This window comes from Ranitomeya variabilis, chromosome 3 (genome assembly GCF_051348905.1).
Source record: "Ranitomeya variabilis isolate aRanVar5 chromosome 3, aRanVar5.hap1, whole genome shotgun sequence".
Taxonomy (NCBI): domain Eukaryota; kingdom Metazoa; phylum Chordata; class Amphibia; order Anura; family Dendrobatidae; genus Ranitomeya; species Ranitomeya variabilis.
Genome location: NC_135234.1, coordinates 761,130,146 through 761,155,437, shown reverse-complemented (window position 1 = coordinate 761,155,437; position 25,292 = coordinate 761,130,146). Strand labels below are relative to the sequence as shown.

Here is a 25,292-nt window from a genome sequence, read left to right as displayed (position 1 = left end):
ACATTGGATCGAAATCTTCCTTAAAATCCTCCAGTCTTTTCTTTTCTCCCCCTAAGTAGTCATTTTTTAAAATCCACCATATAATTCCAGAGATATAGATATTTTTTATTTAGTGCTAATTTTTATGGTCTTTAACAAGATGTTATTGCTCAAGGATCCTCTGGGGCGTGTCATTAGACTTCTTTACATAATTACTCTGTGAGCAACACCCCATTGTTAAAAATCATCAAAATTTGAATTTAATAAAAAAGGCCAATATCTCTAGAACCATATGGTAGATTAAAAAAACAACTGAATATATAAAGGGAATCTGTCACCTAATTTTGTCCCAATAAGCTGCGGCTTATACGAATGACTGAGAATTTTACAAAAATATTTCTGTAATGTTTTAGAACCTTGTACACACCAATGAAGTTACCGATAAGGCACACCAAGGAATATTAGATTTTTTTATGTTAATTACTGTTTGAGTAAATCTCCTTAAATACCTTATTGTAGAAAGGTATTTTTATAGATTTATGTTAACATATTTCCGCAGCTCAAAAATATACTCAATACAACACCCAGAATGACTCCATTCTTTAAAAAAATTTTTAAAACATCATAAAACTAAATATACACACATTGTATATTTACGTGATATTTAGTACTTCTATTCTTGTTAATTTTCAATTCAATTTTTTTCTTAGAGATATAATCTGTTTGTATTTTTGCAATTCCTGTTATCGCCATATTTCTTTAATATTACGACAACATTATTTGATTTCCCTGAGGTCAAATAAATAACAGATAGATAAATTAACTAATGTATTACATATATACAGTAAAAAATTAAATATATATTTTTTTACTTTATCAACCCTTCTTGTTTTTTCATCTGAACAATCTAAATCTAAAATAGATTTGCAGACTCGATATCTATTTATAAATGTAATTTAATTGTCACATTTTAATTTAAAAATGCAAGAAAATGAATAAATGTAACAAAATTGACTTTTTTCTGAAATAAAAAGATTTAAAATTGCCCAATATTGATTTTGTGGATTAAAATTGACATGTTTTAGTCCATTCATATTTTATATTACTTTTTTATATGCTCTTACTGGCCAACATTTATTGAGTAACACATAATTCTATCTCTGTTTGTCCTAGATTTTTTTTGTCTTCCTTATTAATATTATTATTTTTTAAACTGATTTCAAATTTTAGTTCAATATTTTTGCAAATTTTTTGCAGTTTTGTTGTTTTTGTGTAATTTAGTTTTTTATGGACAAAGCTATAACTTCCGTGTTAGGAGGAGATATTTTACGGCTAAATTAATTTACAATTCATATTTAACTATTGCTGTAATTTAGTCGTTAATTAATGTTTATTAATGTTTTTGAGGGGGCGTTTTTGTAATTTAACCTTATTTTAGTAAATTTAATGAAGCTAAAAAAATTCTACAACCCCCCTCAAAAATTCTGACCTTTTAATGTGACTGTTTAAGAGTCCATATTGCTCAATTGAAATTTAGAATATAAATGACAACTTCCATAATAACAGCTTCCTACAGAACAACTACATCATCTGCCATGCTAAGTAACCCTTAGAACCAAAAAACGTTCAATGACTTTCGTTGACCATCATTGATCCCATTCACTTAAGTCGATCTCAATATGAAGATCTTCTCGTCTTGCTCTCTGGGGCCGAGCGTCCAATCCCAATAACCAACGAGTAGTGAATTCCTCAGAACAATTGTAGGACTATCCACCAATCTTGTGATAAAGGAAAGATAACAGCTTCTAAAAATCCACCAGGATTCACAGCGCCACGCTCCTTCTTTTTCTCCAAAATATTGCTTTAATTTCCTTGTCAATTATTTCTTGCCAGTCTTCCCTGTCAAAAAATAACGATAAAATTGTATAGAAAAGTATAATACTATATAGCATAATATGATATAGTATAAGATAATATAGTACTACATTATTTAGCACTGTATATTAGAACTTTATATAGTAGAGTATCATATTATTTAATAGAGATTAGCAAACTTATTCAACTGGTATTGAATTGTCTTAAAATTTTACGAAAATTCTGCTTGCTCCAGAATGCAGATTTTTGGCATTTCGCTCATAGAATAATAATGATAATACTTACCTGTTCCGCTGTCCCCCATAATCCGCAGTCCGTTCTACGCATCCTTTCTTTCAACCTTCCCCCGTTACGTGCTTCGTCATCGGCACCTTCACTCCAGTCCATGTCTTCTGATTCAACTAGGCCTTTGACACCACTGTGTGCCATGATATCAGAGGTCTGGTTGAGATGGAAGCCATGGCCTGGAGTGAAGAGGATGCACAGGTTGGGGAACATAGAAAAGAAGAGGCACAAAGAACCGGATTGCGGTCTACCGGGGCAGCGGAACAGGTGAATGGTGACATGGTAGATTTGATCATCTTTATTATTTAGTGTAGTATAATATTATATATGATGTGGTATATAACAAAGAATAATATTATTTATTATAGTATAACATTATTAGCCTAAATCCAATAAAATATGGGGATCTACAGCTAAAAGGTTCTATTTTTTGGGGGAAAAAAAATCAGCCTATACTTAGGATATGGCATTAATGTATGAATTACCTAAATATGAGTATTATGAAGGCGTTTCTCAATGTATATCTGGGTACAGGAGTTTATACATGCAGTGACTGGGGCTAGGCAATAGTATTAGGCAGGAGAAGACATCCATTGGTGCAACCTGTGCAACCACGAAGAGGCCCAAGAGATAAGGGGGCCCATTTCCACCTCCAAAACAGATGGAATTTTGCACTATGATGAGCTATTAAACTGTTAAACTTCTGTTCTAGAACAGGGGCCCTTTTTTTGCAAGTGGTATTAGGTACCATCATATCATATAATATGTATGGACAGCAAGTCTTTTAAAAGTTTAATCATGCACTGAAAGTGGTCTGGAACACACTAAAATGAGGGAACCTATTATTCTTCGGGGACCCTTGCATGCATATGTTGGGGGAGACAAGAGAAACAAGTGTTGGGCAGACAGGTTTAGAAGGTCTATGGCCAGCTTAAGGGATAATCCTATTCTTCACTAGGGATCACAGCAAGAAGGTTTGGTCTTAATAGGTTGGATTCCAGGGTCACAAGTGTAGAATGGAGGTCCCACAGCAGCCCTATCTCTGGGTCAGAAACTGGAGGTTAGCACGGAATGACAAGTCCAGAGGGTGTGACAGAGGTAGCACCAGGAGTCCTTGGCAGAGATCAAACTACAGGTGCACAAAAAAGTTGACAAATCCAAGGGGCACGTTCAGAAAAGCTGGAGAAAATACAAGCAGGTTATAAAAAAATGATGAAGGGCAGATGCAGGCTCCAAAAAAGAAGCTGACACTCAAGACAAGGGTCAGGAGAGCATTGTCTGCCTTTAACATAAAGCTGTCATGGCACCTGATGAGAAAATTTGACTTGGGCACAGGTGGAAAAGACTGACACAGAGTCTCTCACTTTCCATCTCTGGTGGGGCCATACGTAGGATTGTCTGCACAAATATGTGGTGCACAACCTGCCTGGCATACCAGATAAGTTGAAAGAATGTGCCCTGTATAGAACCTGGTGGCATAAACCAAAGATGATACAAAAGCCAAACCATTAGGATGATAGAAAAGAAAGATTTCCACATAGGATTAAAAAAAAAACAACTTAGGGTCAAAAAGTGTACTTGATCCTCAGGACAGGAAGTGGGCATCTCAAAAATCCACCTGCTCTATGTTTTTTGTCAGCTAGCTTATAAATGAGAGTCAAGTTGAAGGATGTGGTCACTACTTGGACAACCCTTTCTTAAATGCCTGAGTGCACCTAGTAAAAAAAAAAAACAGCAAAAACTTCAATGTACCTCTCACAACCCCTTTAATAAGTAAAAAACAGAAAGCTTCTCATGGATTTAGTCACTATTAAACTTGAAGGTACTTCAGGTTTTTATTATCCATATAAATGGTAATAGAATGGTGTTCCTCTCCCAGCAGAAGACACATTCTCTAATGATGTTCTCAGTGCAGCAAGTTCCAATCTCCAACGGAATAGTCCTGTTTTGCTGAATTTTTTGGATTAGAAGAAAAAATGGCAGAGCTTCCTATTAGATACTTTTTTTAATACATAAATCAGCTACAATGAATGGACCCAAAGAAGAGGCATCTACTTCCACAAAGTAGGATTAGAAGATGCCTGGGGTACCCAGAAAGAGCCAGAGGAGACTCAAAGCATGCTGTGGGTTGTTCAAAGACATAAATTGACACCTCGGGCCAAAAACCCAAAATTGACCCCTTTATGCACAAGGAAAAATGGTGCCAGAAAGCATTGCAGTACGTTCAAAACTGTAGGACTAGGCCAATGAAGTATGGTAGAAAGCACATATGGATTCATCTTCAAACCTTGAGCAAAGATGATGCTTCTAGGATATGGAAATTCAGATTTTTTAAAGTTGAATTTTCCACTTTTTTATAGAAAGGGAAATTCTTTGCAAGACTTTGCAGATACACCAAGATGTCATTATAACGGCACGGAAACCTTATGGAGACAATATTTTGTAAAAATTGTCAAAGCATTATAAAACTCAAAAGGCATGACCAAGTATTCATAGATTCCATCATGGGTGTTAAAGGCTGTCTCCATGTCTCACCTTTCCTGGGCCTCGGGTTATTGGCAACAGTTTTGTGAACATGATAGCTCTTATTAACTGGTCATACAACTTGGAGATAGGAGAGATGGGAGGGAGAACATGACCAGAGGGAGAACATGACCATCCTTCACTGTGATGATGCTTAGCCTTTTATAGTCAATACAGAATCTCAAACAACAACATATCTTCTTCAGGAAAAAAAAGCCTTCTCCAAGTAGGGATGAAATAGAAGTCAAAGCATGAGTAAGAAAAAAGCAGAAAGTTCAACACAATGGAGCTGACTGACCTGCATCTGAACAGGTGAGCTGCACCAGACTTTGTTGAACATGAGAGCAATTCACATACATTAGCCAAGTGGTCAATCCAAAGTAAACAATGAGACCTTTAACCTTTAGTACAAACCATAGCAAAAGATGTTCCCTGTATCTCCATTGGCAACAAAATACGAGGTAAGGAAGTTTCCTGAAGCCTTGAGGAACAATTATGGAGTAAGTCAAGTAATCTTCCTTGTCAGGCTTAGACCAGAGAATTTACCAGTATCGGAGAATGGATGAGACAATTCAGGTGTTGTTAACCCATCTGCCTGCAATAAAACTAAAGGAATTGACAAAACCTCTGCTCCGAGGACAAATGGTCATCAGGTGACATTTAGGGTTCAGGAGACTGAAAGATCTGATTAGCCAGTTCTCTTTGATATGACCTCTCAGGTCCATCCATGAGGCAGCCAATAAAGCTGAATTTCATGGCCAATGGAAGAAAATCCCTCTTCATATCATGGAAGTAATGGAGGATTCAAGTTCCTCAAACACATTATGTATAGTTGTCAAGAGAAGTTGTAGTGAGGTGTTGATGTACCATGGTCATTATTGAGCCAGAGAGGTGATGGCCAGGCTCAAGCTTCTTCAGAGAGAAGCAAAATAAAATAGGCAACGCTATACTGATCTGAGTGACATTGTTCCACAAAAAGTTTTAAATAGATTGTTTGAGGAGCCTCAGAAATTTTGCGATTGTATCTCTGAGGACTGGGTAAGGATTACATGTGATATGCACTACATTTAGGTGGGAGCAAGTCTTCTGAGGAACTTGAAGAGTCATTTGTTGACGTTTCACTTCTTGCACGGCTTGGTCAGTATGATCATAAATGACACGGCAAAGTAGCATCGGCCATTTCCTTCACCACTTTAATTTGTTAGACTGGTATACCTTGAAACAGTGGTCTAACGCAGACGAGAGTGAGGATGAGAGTATAAAGGTGCCCATACACATAGTGGTCAGCCAAACCCACCAAATTCACTAAGAGTAGCCAGCTATCTTATGTGTTACAGGGTGTGCTGACTCTCCCCTGATGATGTCAGGGGAAAAACAGATCGGCCATGTTTCATTTCAACATGCTCAATCCATTTGTTCTTACAGGATATAAGCAGCTACAAAAAGCGTTTACCAGTAGTTTATTCCCCTCAACCGAACCGATCCTGATCATTTATTGGGTAGTTGGTGGGACTTTTGGATGACAGGTATTGAAGGTCTCTGTCCAGCATAAAGGCCTTCATATTCATTGGATTTAACTCGTTCAAAGCCGTCAATCTCAGTCAAATCACTCAACAGTCTGATATTTTTGGGGGCATCTTGACTTTCCCCCGAGAGATTATGTCAGGGGGATTGAAGGATCCAGCAAGTTGAAATTCCAAAGTCTGATCCTTTTGTTCTCCGGGATACTTTGGTGAACCATTTCAATCCTGGTGGCTACTTCTTAGGATCCCACTGGCAAAGGTCAATTCTTGACGTCATGATGTGGGATAATAGAGGAAGAATAGCCATATATCTCAGATATACATGGTGCGGAGCTATATGAGGTGGGGTTATAGCACACATTTTGTTAACACAGTTGAAACTTTGTAAGTAGATTTGCAATATTCTGAATCCCTGTCCAAAAATTATCTCCGTCCCAGCCAAAATGTTGGAAATGACAATGTTTAGTTTTTTTCTTGCTGGTTCCTGTCTGAGATACATAAAAATAATAATATATCATGCACACAAAACGACCAGACAACACGAGAGTTTTGCCTCTACCTCATCTCTACTCCTGCTTAGAAAGCGACTTTTCCGCTTTTCTCCTTTTGAATTCTGCAATTTCGTCCGCTGTTAACCCGTGGGCATTACACCTGTGGTAGATATATATATTTGTCATTAGTTATCAGTAGCTCAAGCGATAAATGCTGATTTTTAAATGTTATCATCATGTTACCAATCATTATTTTCTCTAGCTGTGGGGTAATCACAAAGTGGACTGGGCCCAAAGAAAACAAGGACCCCACCAGGCATGTACCATTATCAAAACACTGGGATCTCATAATTGGGCACAAGGACCTGTGGGTGTTCCTCCAACACCAGGACCTGGGCATGAATGCTACTTCTCCAACTCCCATTTGCACTCAGCTGCTATGCAGGGCATTGATTAAGGGCCCATAAACTTAGACTGCAGGAGAAAAAATAAACACCCTGCCCCACCGTAATGTTGCATTCACATTATTAGATAAAGTGAACATTTATCTCTTTATGTTTTTCTAAAACTTGGTCCTGGATGGTTAAAGATTAAAATTAAATTAAAATTAATTAAAATTAAATTAAAAACTTAGGAAAAAAAATCATACTCAACTACTGAGCCCCTGACACTCCTCAATAGTGCAGACTGGGTTTCCAGCTAGTGTCATTACCTTGTCTTCCAGCTGAGATAGGCTATGAAATGGAGATGAAAATTGCCGCCACACCCCGAAGACTTTGCTCTTATGATTAAAGCACATTTTCTGGATTCGGAAAACCCCTGTCCCCCGGATGCAGTTTGTTTAAAAAAAAAAGTGGTATTGTTCTCACTCTTCATGGATCCAGCACTGTTCCCGGTATCTGTTATTCTCTGTAGCGCTGACGCCATTTCGGCAAATTAGTAAGCTCAACGACTCAACCTGAATTCTCGGCACAAGCCCAGAGCCGATGAGCTCATTTGGCTGCCGTGATGTCTAAGTGATGTCAGAACTGCAGACAATAACAGACGCCATCAGTAGAGACTCTGAGATGGACCAGAGGAGGGTGAGGAAAGGGCAAGGGTTTTTTTTTTAACAAACTGCAACCCTTAGGGAATAGGGTTTTCCAAAACTGGAAAAGCCCTTTAAATGCCATAGTTGTATGTTGCTGCATAATACACTGTTAATTACATGACACTGATGCCTTAACTTTTGTAAGGTCGCAGCTGCTCACGATTAATGTTTTTGTTATTGTGACCCCTTTACATGTGAAAGTAATGGGAGGATAGGTAGCAGTTTGCAGACACCTGGGCTAGGAAAAGTTAACAGTGAGTCAGGCCCTGCTGTGGAGAAGACTTCTGGGAGGTCCACTAGGAGGCAGAGGAAGAGACAAAGAGGTGCTGATATGGCCGGTAATACAATTTTGGTAAGTGAAGAATCAATCTAAACTCCAGAACCCAAGAGAGGAGGAACCAGAGTTGCAGAGGTGCAATGAGAGGAAGAAGCAGCAACTGGATCACCGGCACACACAAGAACCATTACTCTAATGACTGGATTGCAATGATACATCTTGGTGCAAGCAACTGGACCAAGACAGGATCAGTACCAGAAGCCAGCATGTATGGCTATGTGGTCACCTGCCCATCCTGGTGAAAGCAAGGAGACTAGAGGGGAAACTGGGCAGCACTATGTATAGCAGCGATAGAGCCAGGTATGGACTGGGGCTGAAATTCAGCCCTGGCATTATAAATCACACAGGCCCATGTTGTCCCCGTCTCCGTGAACCAGATGGGACATAATACTAATATTACCCTGGATGGAGGAAAGGAAGATTTTCTACCAGACCAATGTTTCCAATGGTACCGGTGGGCTGCTGGGGTAAGTGACAGAGTCAGCAACTTTGTGCTCCATCACAACTCTTAACAGTATGGGTGTTTTGAGAACACGGATTCTGTTAACAACGTAGTAGACAAGGCAGCCCACAACCAGACAGGCCCTTCTGGCATTTGCCAGAATTGCCAGATGGCCAGTCTGGCCCTGGATAGATCAGTAGGTCAGTATAGATCAATGACTTACAGCTTATAGCAGCAGACCATGTAGCTCGGTGCCGCCCCCTCCCGCCCAACTTTCAACTGTATCCGCATCCAGGATGCAAATAGAGCTGAAAGCAACGATGGCAGAGTGACTTGTCAGCTGACGCTCCCTCCTCCATTCTCACTGTGCATCTGACTTCTCAGAGCAGCGGCGTGATGACGTCATTACATCACGACTACTGTGTTGGGCAGTGCAGACCACACACTGCAAAGACCAGAGCAGCGGGAAAATGAGGGGAGGTGAGTATTTTCTTTTTAATCAATGAGTACTTTATGGGACAATCTTACTATGTGGAGTATTATTTATGGGGCCATCATATTATGTGGAGGATTATTTGTGGGGCCATCATACTATGTGGAAGGCTATTTATGGGCCATCATACCATGTGAAGGATTATGTGTGGGGCCATCATACTACAGTTTGTGGAGGGCTATTTATGAGGCCATCATACTATATGGAGGGCTATTTTTGAGGCCATCATACTATGTGGAGGATTATTTATGGGGCCATCATACTATGTGGAGGATTATTTGTGGGGCCATCATACTATGTGGAAGGCTATTTATGGGCCATCATACCATGTGAAGTATTATGTGTGGGGCCATCATACTACAGTATGTGGAGGGCTATTTATGAGGCTATCATACTATATGGAGGGCTATTTATGAGGCCATCATACTGTGTGGAGGATTATTTATGGGGCCATCATGCTATGTGGAGGATTATTTGTGGGGCCATCATACTATGTGGAGGATTATTTGTGGGGCTACCATACTATGTGGAAGGCTATTTATGGGCCATCATACCATGTGAAGGATTATGTGTGGGGCTATCATACTACAGTATGTGGAGGGCTATTTATGAGGCCATCATACTATATGGAGGGCTATTTATGAGGCCATCATGCTATGTGGAGGATTATTTTTGAGGCCATCATACTATTTATTTATTTATTCATTTTACTCACTTACATAGTATACACTTACATGTATATAGCGCCATTAATTCCATGGTATTTTACATACATAGTAATCACTGGCCCCAATGGGGCTCCCGATCTAGGTTCCCTATCAGTATGTCTTTGAAGAGTGGGAGGAAACTGGAAAACCTGGAGGAAATTGACACAAACACGGGGAGAAAATACAAACTTCTTGCAGATGTGGAAGGTTGTTTTGGGGCCATTATACTGTGAGGAGGTTTGTTTTGGGGTCCATTATACTATCTGGGGGGCTATGTGGGGATCATTATAGTGTGTGGGAACACTAAGAGGCTTCAATAGAGGCAAAACTACTTTGTAAGAGCTGCAAAAATGTAGTATATGCTCTTCTCTGACCTCACGGAATATTTGTTTTTTTGGATGGAGGACCAAAGTAGGACATGTGCTACGGTGCCCCGTGAGTTCTATGTACGTCCCTTTTATAGATTATTTGTAAACAACGCTTGGCCTAGTTTAAGAAAAAAGTAATGGTAGATATACAAAATGCCTCACTTTTGAGATCACTTATAATGTGGTAGACATTTTTTCTTAAAAATGATCTGCTTTGGATAATCGCTACTTGTCAAAAGGGTCAATCACAAATCAATCACAAACTGCTCCATTCTGGAACCCCCAACTATCATTTGTAATCTGTGAGGAAACCTGTATGTGTCTGGTTTCCTTGCAGTGCCTCCACGGGCACTCCATTGTGGAGCTGCTCTGTCTTCTGATCGTGGCCGCGGCAGGGGACTGCACATCCGCCTCTTTTTGCTTTGAATGGGAGGCGGATGTGCAGTCCCCTGTTGCGGCCACTATCAGAAAATGGAGTAGCTCTGCAATTGGGCAGTTCTGGCCTGAAACTGCTGATCGGCGGGGGTGCCAGGTTTCGGACCTTGATCAATCAGACATTGATGACCTATCCTAGGGATAATTTCATCAATGGTAAAGTAGTGGACAACTTCTTTAAAGAAACCGCAAATCTGGGTCCTTAACTAGAGCCTTTACCCCTTGGTCTCTCCTTCCCTCCCCCTCCTGAAGACCTCTCCTCAAGTCTCTAACTTTGCACTAATGAGGGGTAAGAGCCCCAAACCAGTTGATTCTAAGTCATGTGGCGAGGCCCTTCACCCCTTCCAGGACTTGGCAATTTTTCATTTTTGAGTTTTCCTTTTTCCCTCAGCTTCTTCCATTACTTTTTTTCTTTCTTTGTTGACGTCTTGTTTTTTGCAGGATGACTTGTAGCTTTGAATGATAACATTCATTTTACCATATAATCTACAAAAAAATTTCAAGTGCGGTGAAGTCAGAACTTTGTCCAAAAATTTTTTATTTTGGTGTCACCATTTTCCTAGACCCCTAACTTTTTTAGTTTTTCATTGAAGAAGCCGTGTGAAAGTTTGATTTCTGCACAGCAATACTAATTTGGGGTAAATATGATGTTGACATTACCGCCTTTACTAACGATGACTACCGCAAATGTTAGTATAAATGGCATTATTCTTCAGTCACTGTATTTCCGTCTTACTATTCAGCCACTCTATTGTGGTATTATTATTATAATTCAGTCACTGTATTTCCGTCTTACTATTCAGCCACTCTATTGTGGTATTATTATTATAATTCAGTCACTGTATTTCCGTATTATTATTATTCAGTCACTGTATTTCCATATTATTATAATTCAGTCACTGTATTTCCATCTTACTATTCAGCCACTCTATTGTGGTATTATTATTATAATTCAGTCACTGTATTTCCGTATTATTATTATTCAGTCACTGTATTTCCATATGATTATAATTCAGTCACTGTATTTCCGTCTTACTATTCAGCCACTCTATTGTGGTATTATTATTATAATTCAGTCACTGTATTTCCGTATTATTATTATTCTGTCACTGTATTTCAGTATTAATATTCAGCCACTCTATTGTGGTATTATTATTCTTCAGTCACTGTATTGTGGTATATTTATTCAGTCATTATATTGTTATATTATTAGTCACAGTATTACAATATTATTATTCAGTCAGTGCATTGCGGTATTTTTATTCAGTCACGATATTGTTATATTATTAGTCACTGTATTATGGTATTATTATTCAGTCACTTTATTGGAGTATTTTTATTCTGTCAATTTATTGTTATATTATTAGTCACTGTATTGCGGTATTATTTTCCAGTCACTATATTACTGTATTATTATTCAGTCACTATATTGCAGCATTTTAAATCAGTTACTGCATTGCTGTATTATTAGACACTATATTGCAGTATTATTATTCAGTCACTCTACTGCGATATTATTATTCGGTCACTTTGACACATCCTTTCAGTGGTTGTTTGGGGCTACCATTGAAGTGGCAGTATCATTCACTCATAATATGTTGGTTCTCATCAGCTGCTATCTAGTGTTACCATTCAGTCACTGTATCGTGATATTATTCATTCACTGTCTGGCTCTCATAGTCAAACATTGTATGGCAGTATTATTCAGTCACTGAATGGCAGTCTCATTCATTCATAGCTTGTTGCTTCTATTCCGTCTCAATCTGGTGTTACCATTCAGCTACATTATGATGGCATTATTCATTCACTGTATGGTTATAATATTCAATTTTTATAGCAGTATTATTCAATCACTGTATAGCAGCATACGTCAGCCACTGTATGGTGATAATATTTAGTTACTGTATGATGGTGTAATTTCACTACTAAATGCTTGTAGTGTTCAGTGACTGAAATTGGAATTTAGAAAGTGTATGGCAGTATTATTCAGTCACTGTATGGTAGTACTATTTAGCATAATTGGCCAGCCATTGTACTGCTCTGGTATTCAGTCACAGTATGTTGGCATCATTCAGTCACTTATATCATGGCTCTATTCCATGGCTGTATAGCGTTACCATGCAGTCACTGTATTGTAGCATAATTCCACCATTGTATGGAAGTAGTATTCACTGATTATATGGAATTAGTATTCGGTCACTGTGTGGCACTAGTATTTAGTATGTTTAGCAGCATTACTCTGTAGTAATACTGATCTATGTTGGTATTGTTCGGTCACACTATTGAAGTATTAATCACAGTATGGTAGTGTTTTTCAGTCAATGTATAGCACTATACATCTGTCATATAGCAATATTAATCATATGTCTGTGTATAGCAATATTATTCAGTCACTGTATGATAGTATTATTCAGTTACTGTATGGTGGAATTATTCAGTCACTGTATGGCGGCATTATTCAGTCAAGGTATGGTAGTATTAGTCACTATAAGGTGACATTATTCAGCCAGTGGATAGTTGTATTAGTCTGTATGGTGGCATTATTAAGCCACTAGATTGTAGTATTAGTCACTGTATGACAGCATTATTCAGTCACTGGATGGGAGTATTAGTCACTATATGGTGGCCTTATTCAGTCACTGGATGGTAGTATTAGTCACTATGTGGCGGCATTATTCAGTCCCTGGAAGGATGGTAGTAATAATCAGAGTATTGCAGTATTATTCAGTCACAGTATTGTAGCATTAGTCACTGTATGGCAATATTAGACAGTATGTTAGTATTCAGTTGCTGTATGGTGGTATTATTATGTCACTGTATGATAGTATTAGTCATTATATTGTATTATTCAGTCACTTTATGGTGGTATTAGTATCTGTATGGAGGTATTAATCAGTCATGCTATGGTAGTATTAGTCACTATACTGTAGTATTATTTATTCAGTCACTTTATGATAATATTAGTATCTATATGGTGGCATTAGTCATGGTATAGTAGTGTTAGTCACTATATGGTGGTATTAATCAGTCACGGTATAGTAGTGTTAGTCACTATATGGTGGTATTAATCAGTAATGGTATAGTAGTATTAATCTCTGTATGGCGCTATTATTCAGCGACTGTACAGCAGTATTACTCAGTCACTCTAGGATGGACTCAACAAGTCTTTAGTCACAATAAACTTACAAAGTTTTTTTCTTTTCTGGACAGACAACATGTCACCGATCTTTGGAAAACCATAACGAATCATTAAGATGAGAAGTGACACATTGTCTGCAGCCCATAATTCTGATGTGAACTGTAAACTGATGATGATTACAGTCTTAATAATCTGTTCAGGATTTATATAACATCGTGAAAACATCACTTTTTTTTTTTTTTACTGACAGGAAAAAAAAGTGGCCGATGTTTATGGACTGTCCAGGGGTTTCTGGAGGGTTTAATGCCCGCTGGTGACATGTAACATTGGGTTTTGGACTTTGTCAGCTGGTGATTCCGGATCCATCAAAACTTAAGAAAAGTTTTCCTGCAACTTCCTCATGAATAGTCAGCAGCGCTCGGCAGGCGGCTCGTATATTCTGGGGTCTGCGCACTCACAATGAAATGTTTGTCAGTATATTTACATATCAGGCGGCTCCCCGCGACTCGCGCTTTGTTGAACCGCTTCCCTTATTATGCTGATCGCTGTATTTATTTGCCCTCGTTGTCATTTTTCTTTCTCCCTTTTTTTCCATCTTTTTACTTGCAATTATCCAGTTAGAGCGAGGCAAGCAGTTTCCTTTGCTGGGAGATATTACGCTATTAAACAAAATTTATTGTGTTCCATAAAAGCGATACCTTCGAGACGCAGCCGTGAATCTGAATACGCTCCATGTTTTTTATGACGGCCCATAAGCTGCTCAGACATCCTCCCGAGAAGGTGTTTGGGATGCAAAACAACCTGCTGAAATCCCGACGTCTGTAATAATGCCGCTATATATAATGAAAGGCCAAGTAAAAACAGGAATTCACAAATATTTTCTGATGTGAAAAATGAGTGGGCAGGATGAACAGTGAGATTTACTGGAACGATCAGGAAAATGTGACCCGTCACTTGCTATGAATATGCATTTCTCTTACCTGGTATAAATGCCGCTGTTCTCCTGAATCCGGCGATGTTTTTCTTTTGTTTCTGCGCCTCTCCGTTTCTGAGTTATGGCCCTATCTTCCCTGCATGAAAATGTAGTCTTGTTATACAATAGGGTGTTGCCCTCAGCTCTACTGTGGGTGTGTTTTAGAGGACCACACCCACTTGGCTAACAAGAGCAGATTTATATAGAGATAAGAAGGGGCCATATCTCAGGAACGGAGAGGCGCAGGAAAAAAAGAAAAACAGGGCTGGATTCAGGAGAACAGCGGCGTTTACACCAGGTAACAAAATTGCATATTTATGGCAAAGGGGCGATAAAGCTTTTATGGTCAGTAGATCACAGTAAATAAAGGTGCCAGTTACTCTAGGGTTATATGGCAACTCACCGCCAGTAAAGTAAAAGTGTCATCCTCACGATTATCCCTTAACGTGACATCTGGTCCGATTGGGTTCTACGGTCAGTATTCAATAAGGTGTGAGTTACAGTAATGCTGCAATTTTACCGCAACTAGACGACCAAATGGCGCCATCTAGTCCTCAGAATTATGCTACTTCTTTAGTCTCACATGCTAAAGGGCAACTACAAATGGTCTAGCACCTGAGGTTTTTGACCACAAGGTATCCTTATATTAATTGTATAGCAGCATTATTTATGCCGTGACTGTATGTACAAGATAGAGCTGGTGTTTGGTTACTGTATGTCAGTATTATTATGAGAATCATATGGCAGTATTTATTTGGCAATGTATGCTACTGTCTATTATTTTGCAGTGTAAGTTAATGCTATTCTGTATATCAATGCTATTCAGGTAATGGTATGTTATTTGGACAACATATGATGATATTTTTTTTCATCATGGTGTTGCGGTAATAACTTTTTTTATTATTTTGCATAATATGGGTGATGTCATACTGTAACAAGTTATTTCTTAGGTAAGTGTATTATTTGGAAAGCATATGACAGCATTACTTTAGCACTGGGTGGCGGTATTTACAAGTTGTTTGTAGCACTGTACAATGTATCTTGTTGGCAGACTGTACATCATTGTTATTTAGTTGACTTTTGTTCTTGTATGATATATGTCGGTATTACTTGAGCTCTATGTGGTGGTATTTACTTGGCATTATGTATCACTGAACAGTTGCAGTTATGTTGATGACATACAGTAACGGATTGTTATTTAGGCGACATGTCAGTATTATTTGAACACCTAGTGTCAGTATTTACCAGGCATGATGTGAGTGCACATTACCTTGCGGTGTACTATGGTGGTGGACTGTATTACATTGTTATTTAGGTATTTGTGTATTATTTGGTCAGCATTGGTTAGTATTATTTGAGCACTGTGTGGCGGTATTTACGTGGCACTGTGTAGCATTGTACATTATTTTGCAGACTGCATAGCATTGTTATTTATGTAAATGTATATGAAAAACATGTCAGCTGACTTTGAGTACTGTGTGGCAGTATTTACCGTACTTTTCACTGAGTGGCACTGTACAATTTTGTACTGCATTGTGGTGTCATACCGTAAAGAGTTCTTAAGTAACTGTGTGGATAATATGTCAGTATTACCTGAGCACTGTGTGGCAGTATTTACTAAGTGTTGGGTATATATGCAGTGTATGACGGTGGTGGACTACATAGTATCGGTATTTAGATAACTGTGTGTTATTTGCACAACAAATGTCAGTTTTACTCACGAACAGTACGGAGGAATTTACTAGGCGTTGTGGCACATTGCAGTATTTTGTATTGTTATTTAGCTTTATGTGTGTTACTTGGCCAACTGTTGTGAATTTACCTTTTGGCTCCCTCTAGTGGTTACTAGTGATTTGACTCTGGGTATGTCATTCATCCCTTGTATGCTCACCTGGGTCGTTAGGTCAGGGGGGTTGCTATATAAGCTCCCTGGACCTTCAGTTCAATGCCTGGCAACGTTGTAATCAGAGCTAATCTGTTGTGCTCTTGTCTACTGATCCTGGTTCCTGCTAAATTAAGCTAAGTCTGCTTTCTTGCTTTTTGCTATTTGTTTTTGTTTGCATTTTTGTCCAGCTTGTACATAATCTGTATCCTAACCTTGCTGGAAGCTCTAGGGAGGCTGGAGTTCTCCCCCCGGGCCGTTAGACGGTTCGGGGGTTCTTGTATCTCCAGTGTGGAATTTTGTTAGGGTTATTGCCAAAAATTTCGGAAATGGTCCGTGCTGACCCAGTGGAACGAGTGTGCATTGGCTGCAAATTTTAGAAATGGCCTTTCTGAAGCCATTAAGAATGTGATGGTGGGTTTTCCCATTCCCACAGGTCTGAATGATTCTATGGCCCTGGCTATTCAAATCGACCGGCGGTTGCGGGAGCGCAAGACCGCAAATTCCCTCATGGTGTTGTCTGAACAGGCACCTGATTTAATGCAATGTGATAGAATCCTGACTAGAAATGAGCGGAAAATTCATAGACGCCAGAATGGCTTGTGTTACTACTGTGGTGATTCTACACATGTTATCTCAGCATGCTCTAAACGTCTTACTAAGGTTGTTAGTCCGGTCGCCATTGGTAAGTTTATTCTATCTGTAACTTTGATTTGCTCACTGTCATCGTATCCTGTCATGGCGTTTGTGGACTCGGGTGCTGCCCTGAGCCTTATGGATCTGTCATTTGCCAAGCGCTGCGGATTTGTTCTTGAGCCATTGGAAAATCCTATCCCTCTTAGGGGTATTGATTCTACGCCATTGGCAAAAAATAAACCGCAGTTTTGGACACAGGTTACCATGTGCATGACTCCCGAACATCGGGAGGTAATACGTTTTCTTGTTCTGCATAAAATGCATGATTTGGTTGTTTTGGGTTTGCCATGGTTACAGACCCATAATCCAGTCTTGGACTGGAAGGCTATGTCAGTGTCAAGTTGGGGCTGCCATGGAATTCATGGAGATTCCCTGCCCTTGTCTATTGCTTCTTCTACGCCTTCGGAAGTTCCGGAGTACTTATCTGATTATCAGGATGTCTTCAGCGAGTCCAGGTCCAGTGCATTGCCTCCTCATAGGGAATGTGACTGTGCAATAGATTTGATTCCTGGCAGTAAGTTTCCTAAGGGGAGACTGTTTAATCTGTCGGTACCTGAACATACCGCGATGCGTTCATATATCAAGGAGTCTCTTGAGAAGGGGCATATCCGTCCTTCTTCTTCCCCTCTTGGTGCGGGATTCTTTTTTGTGGCCAAAAAGGACGGATCTTTGAGGCCTTGTATTGACTATCGGCTTTTAAATAAGATCACTGTCAAATTTCAGTATCCTTTGCCGCTGTTGTCAGATTTGTTTGCCCGGATTAAAGGTGCCAAGTGGTTCACCAAGATAGACCTTCGTGGTGCGTACAACCTTGTGCGCATTAGGCAGGGCGATGAATGGAAAACCGCATTCAATATGCCCGAAGGTCATTTTGAGTACTTGGTGATGCCATTTGGGCTCTCTAATGCCCCTTCAGTTTTTCAGTCCTTCATGCATGACATTTTCCGGAAGTATCTGGATAAATTTTTGATTGTTTATCTGGATGATATTCTGGTTTTTTCTGATGATTGGGACTCGCATGTGGAGCAGGTCAGGATGGTTTTTGAGATTCTGCGTGAAAATTCTTTGTTTGTAAAAGGCTCAAAGTGTCTCTTTGGTGTACAGAAGGTTCCCTTTTTGGGGTTCATTTTTTCCCCTTCTGCTGTGGAGATGGATCCAGTCAAGGTCCGAGCTATTCATGATTGGACTCAACCCTCGTCAGTTAAGAGTCTTCAGAAGTTCTTGGGTTTTGCTAACTTCTACCATCGTTTTATCGCAAATTTCTCTAGCGTTGTTAAACCGCTGACGGATATGACCAAGAAAGGCTCTGATGTAGCTAACTGGGCTCCTGCTGCCGTGGAGGCTTTCCAGGAGTTGAAACGCCGGTTTACTTCGGCGCCTGTTTTGTGCCAGCCTGACGTCTCACTTCCCTTTCAGGTTGAGGTGGATGCTTCGGAGATTGGGGCAGGGGCCGTTTTGTCGCAGAGAGGCCCTGGTTGCTCTACTATGAGGCCTTGTGCCTTTTTCTCTAGGAAGTTTTAGCCGGCAGAGCGAAATTATGACGTGGGCAATCGGGAGTTGTTGGCCATGAAGTGGGCATTTGAGGAGTGGCGTCATTGGCTCGAGGGTGCTAAGCATCGTGTGGTGGTCTTAACTGATCACAAAAATCTGATGTATCTCGAGTCTGCTAAACGCCTGAATCCTAGACAGGCCCGCTGGTCATTGTTTTTCTCCCGTTTTGACTTTGTGGTCTCGTATTTACCAGGTTCTAAGAATGTGAAGGCCGATGCTCTGTCTAGGAGCTTTGTGCCTGATGCTCCTGGAGTCGCTGAACCTGTGGGTATTCTTAAGGAAGGAGTTATCGTGTCTGCTATTTCTCCAGATCTGCGACGTGTGTTGCAGAGATTTCAGGCTGGTAGGCCTGACTCTTGTCCACCTGACAGATTGTTTGTGCCTGCGAGATGGACCAGCAGAGTCATTTCCGAGGTTCATTCCTCGGTGTTGGCAGGGCACCCGGGAATTTTTGGCACCAGAGATCTGGTGGCCAGGTCCTTTTGGTGGCCTTCCTTGTCAAGGGATGTGCGGTCATTTGTGCAGTCCTGTGGTACTTGTGCCCGAGCTAAGCCTTGCTGCTCTCATGCCAGCGGGTTGCTCTTGCCCTTGCCTGTCCCGAAGAGACCTTGGACACACATCTCTATGGATTTCATTTCGGATCTTCCGGTGTCTCAGGGCATGTCTGTCATCTGGGTGATATGTGATCGTTTCTCCAAGATGGTCCATCTGGTTCCTTTGCCTAAGCTGCCTTCCTCTTCTGATCTGGTTCCTGTGTTCTTCCAGAACGTGGTTCGTTTGCACGGCATTCCTGAGAATATTGTGTCGGACAGAGGATCCCAGTTTGTTTCCAGGTTCTGGCGATCCTTTTGTGGTAGGATGGGCATTGATTTGTCGTTTTCGTCCGCTTTCCATCCCCAGACTAACGGACAAACGGAGCGAACTAATCAGACTCTGGAGGCTTATTTGAGGTGTTTTGTCTCTTCTGATCAGGATGATTGGGTGACCTTCTTGCCGTTGGCTGAATTTGCCCTTAATAATCGGGCTAGTTCCGCCACCTTGGTTTCGCCATTTTTCTGCAACTCTGGTTTCCATCCTCGTTTTTCCTCGGGACATGTGGAGCCTTCTGACTGTCCTGGGGTGGATTCCGTGGTGGATAGGTTGCAGCGGATCTGGAGTCATGTGGTGGACAACTTGAAGTTGTCACAGGAGAAGGCTCAGCGTTTTGCCAACCGCCACCGCGGTGTGGGTCCCCGACTTCGCGTTGGGGATTTGGTATGGCTGTCTTCTCGATTTGTTCCTATGAAGGTCTCCTCTCCCAAATTTAAGCCTCGCTTCATTGGTCCTTACAAGATATTGGAAATCATTAATCCTGTATCCTTTCGCCTGGATCTTCCAGTGTCATTTGCCATTCACAACGTGTTTCATAGGTCCTTGTTGCGGTGGTACGTTGTGCCTGTGGTTCCTTCTGCTGAGCCTCCTGCTCCGGTGTTGGTTGAGGGCGAGTTAGAGTACGTGGTGGAGAAGATCTTAGATTCTCGTCTCTCCAGGCGGAGGCTTCAGTACCTGGTCAAGTGGAAGGGCTATGGTCAGGAGGATAATTCCTGGGTGGTCGCCTCTGATGTGCATGCGGCCGATTTAGTTCGTGCCTTTCACGCCGCTCATCCTGATCGCCCTGGTGGTCTTGGTGAGGGTTCGGTGACCCCTCACTAAGGGGGGGGGGTACTGTTGTGAATTTACCTTTTGGCTCCCTCTAGTGGTTACTAGTGATTTGACTCTGGGTATGTCATTCATCCCTTGTATGCTCACCTGGGTCGTTAGGTCAGGGGTGTTGCTATATAAGCTCCCTGGACCTTCAGTTCAATGCCTGGCAACGTTGTAATCAGAGCTAATCTGTTGTGCTCTTGTCTACTGATCCTGGTTCCTGCTAAATTAAGCTAAGTCTGCTTTCTTGCTTTTTGCTATTTGTTTTTGTTTGCATTTTTGTCCAGCTTGTACATAATCTGTATCCTAACCTTGCTGGAAGCTCTAGGGAGGCTGGAGTTCTCCCCCCGGGCCGTTAGACGGTTCGGGGGTTCTTGTATCTCCAGTGTGGAATTTTGTTAGGGTTTTTGTTGACCATATAAGTTATCTTACTACATTCTGCTATTAGTAAGTGGGCCTCTCTTTGCTAAACCTAGTTCATCTCTGTGTTTGTCATTTCCTCTTACCTCACCGTTATTATTTGTGGGGGGCTTGTATCCGACTTTTGGGGTCTATTCTCTGGAGGCAAGAGAGGTCTTTGTTTTCCTCTTCTAGGGGTAGTTAGTCCTCCGGCTGGCGCGAGACATCTAGCGACCAACGTAGGCATGTTCCCCGGCTACTTCTAGTGTTGGCGTTAGGAGTAGTTATATGGTCAACCCAGTTACCACTGCCCTATGAGCTGGATTTTTGTACGTCGCAGACTTACTTGTTCCTCTGAGACCCTCGCCATTGGGGTCATAACAGCCAACATATTGTAATGCCTGCTGCAGTGCAGTAGCACACAACCTCCACCAGGGGGTGTGGGTGAAGGAAAACAGGTATACTCACAGTGAAATCACAGAGCAGCAGGCAGGAGCCATTAGGTGGCAAAAGAGTAGTCAGACAAAGCCGGGTCAGCAACAGTGGGAATGAAGTAGCAGAGGTCACAGCAATACACATAGTCGGAAACAAGCCAAAGAAGTCATAGCCGTACAGGAACAGGAAAGTTAGGAACGCAAGACAGTCAAACAGGTCAGAGAACAAGCCGAGTCAAATACCAAGGGTTCACGGAGAGCGAGTACAACAATGAGCAAAGTCACAAGGGAACACAGGAACGTGACCTAGGTTAACGGGCAGAGGATAAGTCAAGGTATAACAGGGTGAGCTGCTCAAGCCAGAGACAGGAACCATAACTGACACTGCTTGCCGGTAACAGTGGACCGAAATAGCCAGACAGATCCCAAAACGAGGCAAGGAAGATTAACCCCCACATGACCATCCCGGGGAGAGAATAATCAGAAACAAACCCCGGACTGGATCATGACACATATGACCGTATTACATGAGCAATGTGTGGCGGTAATTACTAGGCATTTAGTGGCACTGTTCCTTAATTTGCTGGGTAGAGAGTACTGTGTATCATTGTTGTATTGGTCACTCTGTTATTTGGAGAAAAAATAGCAGTATATTTTGAGCACAGTATGGAGGTACTTATTTGGCAATGTGTGGCACTGTGCGTTATTTTGCAGCGTATACAATGTTGCAATGTATAGCATTATTGTTTCGGTAAATTTCGACAACATATGGCAGTGCGCTTTTGAGAACAATATTGATATAGGGCTTATCATTATACCGTATGCTGTGGATATCATCCAATATAGGGAGGGCACCATCCGACATGAGGGGAAGAGGTCTTTCTGCATATTAGAACAGTCTACCAAATCTGGGGACCCAAGTCCCTTTTGGGTATTGCTCACTGCTGCCCTACCCTATATTCGGAATCCAGTCCTGCGCCACATGTTCCCGACCATTTTACATCTTTTGTTCTTAGAAAATTACTTTTATTATTGCCCCAAAATCAAGACCCCAGAACCCAGTGCAAAAATGACATATGCACACTTGGTAAAGTATTTATACATACCCTGGATTTACAAATGGTGGTTTCGGTAATGGTTTAGTGAAACCATCTTTTCCTACTAACCAATACGTTTCTTCTATACCTTTGCCCTAAAGAAAAATAACAGAAAAAAAAGAATATTAGAAGCAAATCTACATCTGTCTGATCTCCTGGCAGAACAGTCAGTACCGGTTATACGTTTCGGCAAGTGGCCATTACTATAATAATGCTGTGTATGGCGCCATCCGGTGGTCACAACTGTAAGGTGCCCAATGTATTCTAATAGGGAGGAGATTGGCGAATTTGGTCATGCAACAGCGTCATACAGAATGAACGGAGTTTGGCGGACCGGCATTTCTAACTGGCGGTATTACGCAGTGCTGTAGACACTGGTCACATCCTAATCTTACCTTTAATTCTGTCTTCCCTCTAACATCTATTTTATAGTTTTCATTTAGGGTCCGCAGCGTGGCCGCCGTGCTTTGGTTGACATGGATTCTGTAAGCTGCAAAATGGCAAATAATGTTACCAAATATTTACTATAAAAATGGCTGCTGATCTCAGTGTGGCCCTTTAAACCCTTCCCGCCACTGACAAGTTTCATTTTTTTGTGCTTTCATTTTTCCCTCTCTTTCCTGCAAGAGTCATAACTTTTTTTTAATTCTCTCAACAAAACCATGTGAAAACTTGTTTTTTAGGGGACGAGTTGCAGTTTTGAATGACACCATCGATTTTACCATAAAATGTTCTAAAAAACAAGAAAATAAAAATAGAACTGCAGCGAAATGGTGAAATAAAAAGGCAATATACAGTCATGGCCGAAAGTGTTGGCACCCTTTAAATTGTTCCAGAATATTATTACAGTTACACATGCTTTGTTATACACATGATTATTTCCTTTGTGTGTCTTTGGAGCAACAGAAAAAAACAAAGAAAAAAAGGCAAATTGGACATAATTTCACACACAACCCCAAAATTGTTGGCACCCTTAACTGAATATTTGGTTGCACAACCTTAGGAATAAATAACTGCAATCAATTGCTTCCTATAACCATCCACAAGCTTCTTACTCCTCTCAGCTGGAATTTTGGACAACTCTTCTTTTACAAACTCCTTCCCATCTCTCATATGTGAAGGCGTCTTCCCCCAACACCTATTGTAAGATCTCTCCACAGGTGATCAATGGGATTTAGATCCGGACTCTTTGCTGACACTTCAGAACTCTCCAGCGCTTTCTTTCCATCCAATTCTGGGGGATTCTTAAAGTATGTTTCAGGTCATTGTCCTGCTGGAAGACCCATGACCCAGGATATAAACCCAGCTTTCTGACACTGGACACTACATTGCCACCCAAAATCCTTTGGTAATCTTCAGATTTCATAATGACTTGCACACAGTCAAAGCACCCAGTGCCAGAGGCTGCAAAACAACCCCAAAACAACTTTGAACTTCCACCATAATTAACTGTAGGTACTGTGTTCTTTTCATTGTAGGCCTCTTTCCATTTTTGGTAAACAGTAGAATAATGTGTTTTATCAAAAATCTCTATCATGGTCTTATCTGTTCACAAGATGCATTGACAGAAGGCTTTTGTCTTACATACATTTTAGCAAACTACAGTCTAGCTATTTAATGTCTGTGACAGCAGTGGGGTCCTCCTGGATCTCCTGCCACAGCATTTCATTACATTCAAATGTCGACAGATAGTTTACACTGACACTGATGCGCCCCGCACCTGCAGGACAGCTTAAATTTTTTTTTAAAACTTAATTGGGGCTGTTTATTCACCATCCCAACTATCCTGCATTACAACCTTTCATCAATTTTTCTATCTTAAGAGAGATTAGCTACAGCGCCATGGGTTGTAGATTTCTTGATTACAGTATGTTGCACACTGTGGACAAAAGAACATCCAGATCTCTGGAGGTGGACTTGTAACCTTGAGAATGTAGATATATTTAATCAATTTTTGGTTCTCAAGTCCTCATACAGTTCTCTTCTCCTCTTTCTGTTCTCCATGCTCAGTGCGGCACACACAGACACAAAATGCAAAAATGCGAAGATTGAGCCAACTTATCCCCTTTTTATCTGGGTTTTAGGTGTGATTTTCATAGTGCCCACACCTGTTACTTGCCACAGGTGAGTTTGAACGAGCATCACATGATTGAAACAAATAATAATAATTAGTTGTTTACCACAATTTTGGAAAGGTGCCAACAATTTAGTCCAACCCATTGTTGAGGTTTTGTGGAAAATTATGTCTAATTTCCCTTTTTTCTGTTTTTTTTCTGTGTTCCAATACATACAAAGGAAATAAATACGTGTTGTGAATTCCGTTCTCGGGCTCCCTTCTGTGGTCGTGAATGGTACTTTGTTGAGTTCTGTTCGTGGGCTCCCTCTGGTGGCTTTGAGTGATACTGCTGGTCTTTAGCTGGGCTCCAGCTGCCTCGTTTTCTGCAGTGCTGGTTGCTTATTTAACTCCACCTAGATCTTTACTTGTTGCCAGCTGTCATTGTATTCAGTATTGGTTCAGTTCTCTCTGGGACTTCATATGTGACCTGTCTCCTCCTGGAGAAGCTAAGTTCATGCTAGTTCATTTTTGCTCATTGCTTTTGGAAAATGTTTCTCAGTATATGATACGTTCAGTCCAGCTTGCTTATATGCTATTTTCTTGCTAGCTGGAAGCTCTGGGGAGCAGAGTTGCTCCCTCACATCGTGAGTCGGTGTGAGGGTCTTTTGTACTCTCTGCGTGGATATTTTGTAGTATTTTATACTGACCGCACAGTTCCCTTGCTATCTTCATACTATTTAGTACTAGTGGGCCTCTTTTGCTAAAACCTGTTTTCATTCCTATGTTTGTATTTTCCTCTTAACTCACCGTCATTATTTGTGGGTGGCTGACTTT

At 40.8% G+C, this 25,292-nt stretch overlaps 1 protein-coding gene across 1 annotated transcript in view; it reads right to left on the bottom strand.

The window, feature by feature from the left end:
• Window positions 1-1,376: 1,376 nt before the first annotated feature.
• The window catches only part of LOC143818604 (retinal guanylyl cyclase 2-like), an 84,955-nt gene continuing 61,039 nt past the window's right edge, over window positions 1,377-25,292 (bottom strand). Inside the window, exons 16-19 of the mRNA XM_077299856.1 lie at window positions 22,798-22,892; window positions 22,412-22,497; window positions 6,745-6,836; window positions 1,377-1,878 (exon numbers count right to left, since the gene is read on the bottom strand). Coding sequence (XP_077155971.1) covers window positions 6,752-6,836; window positions 22,412-22,497; window positions 22,798-22,892 — 266 coding nt within the window. The 3' untranslated portion in view covers window positions 1,377-1,878; window positions 6,745-6,751. The remainder of the gene's footprint in view (window positions 1,879-6,744; window positions 6,837-22,411; window positions 22,498-22,797; window positions 22,893-25,292) is intronic.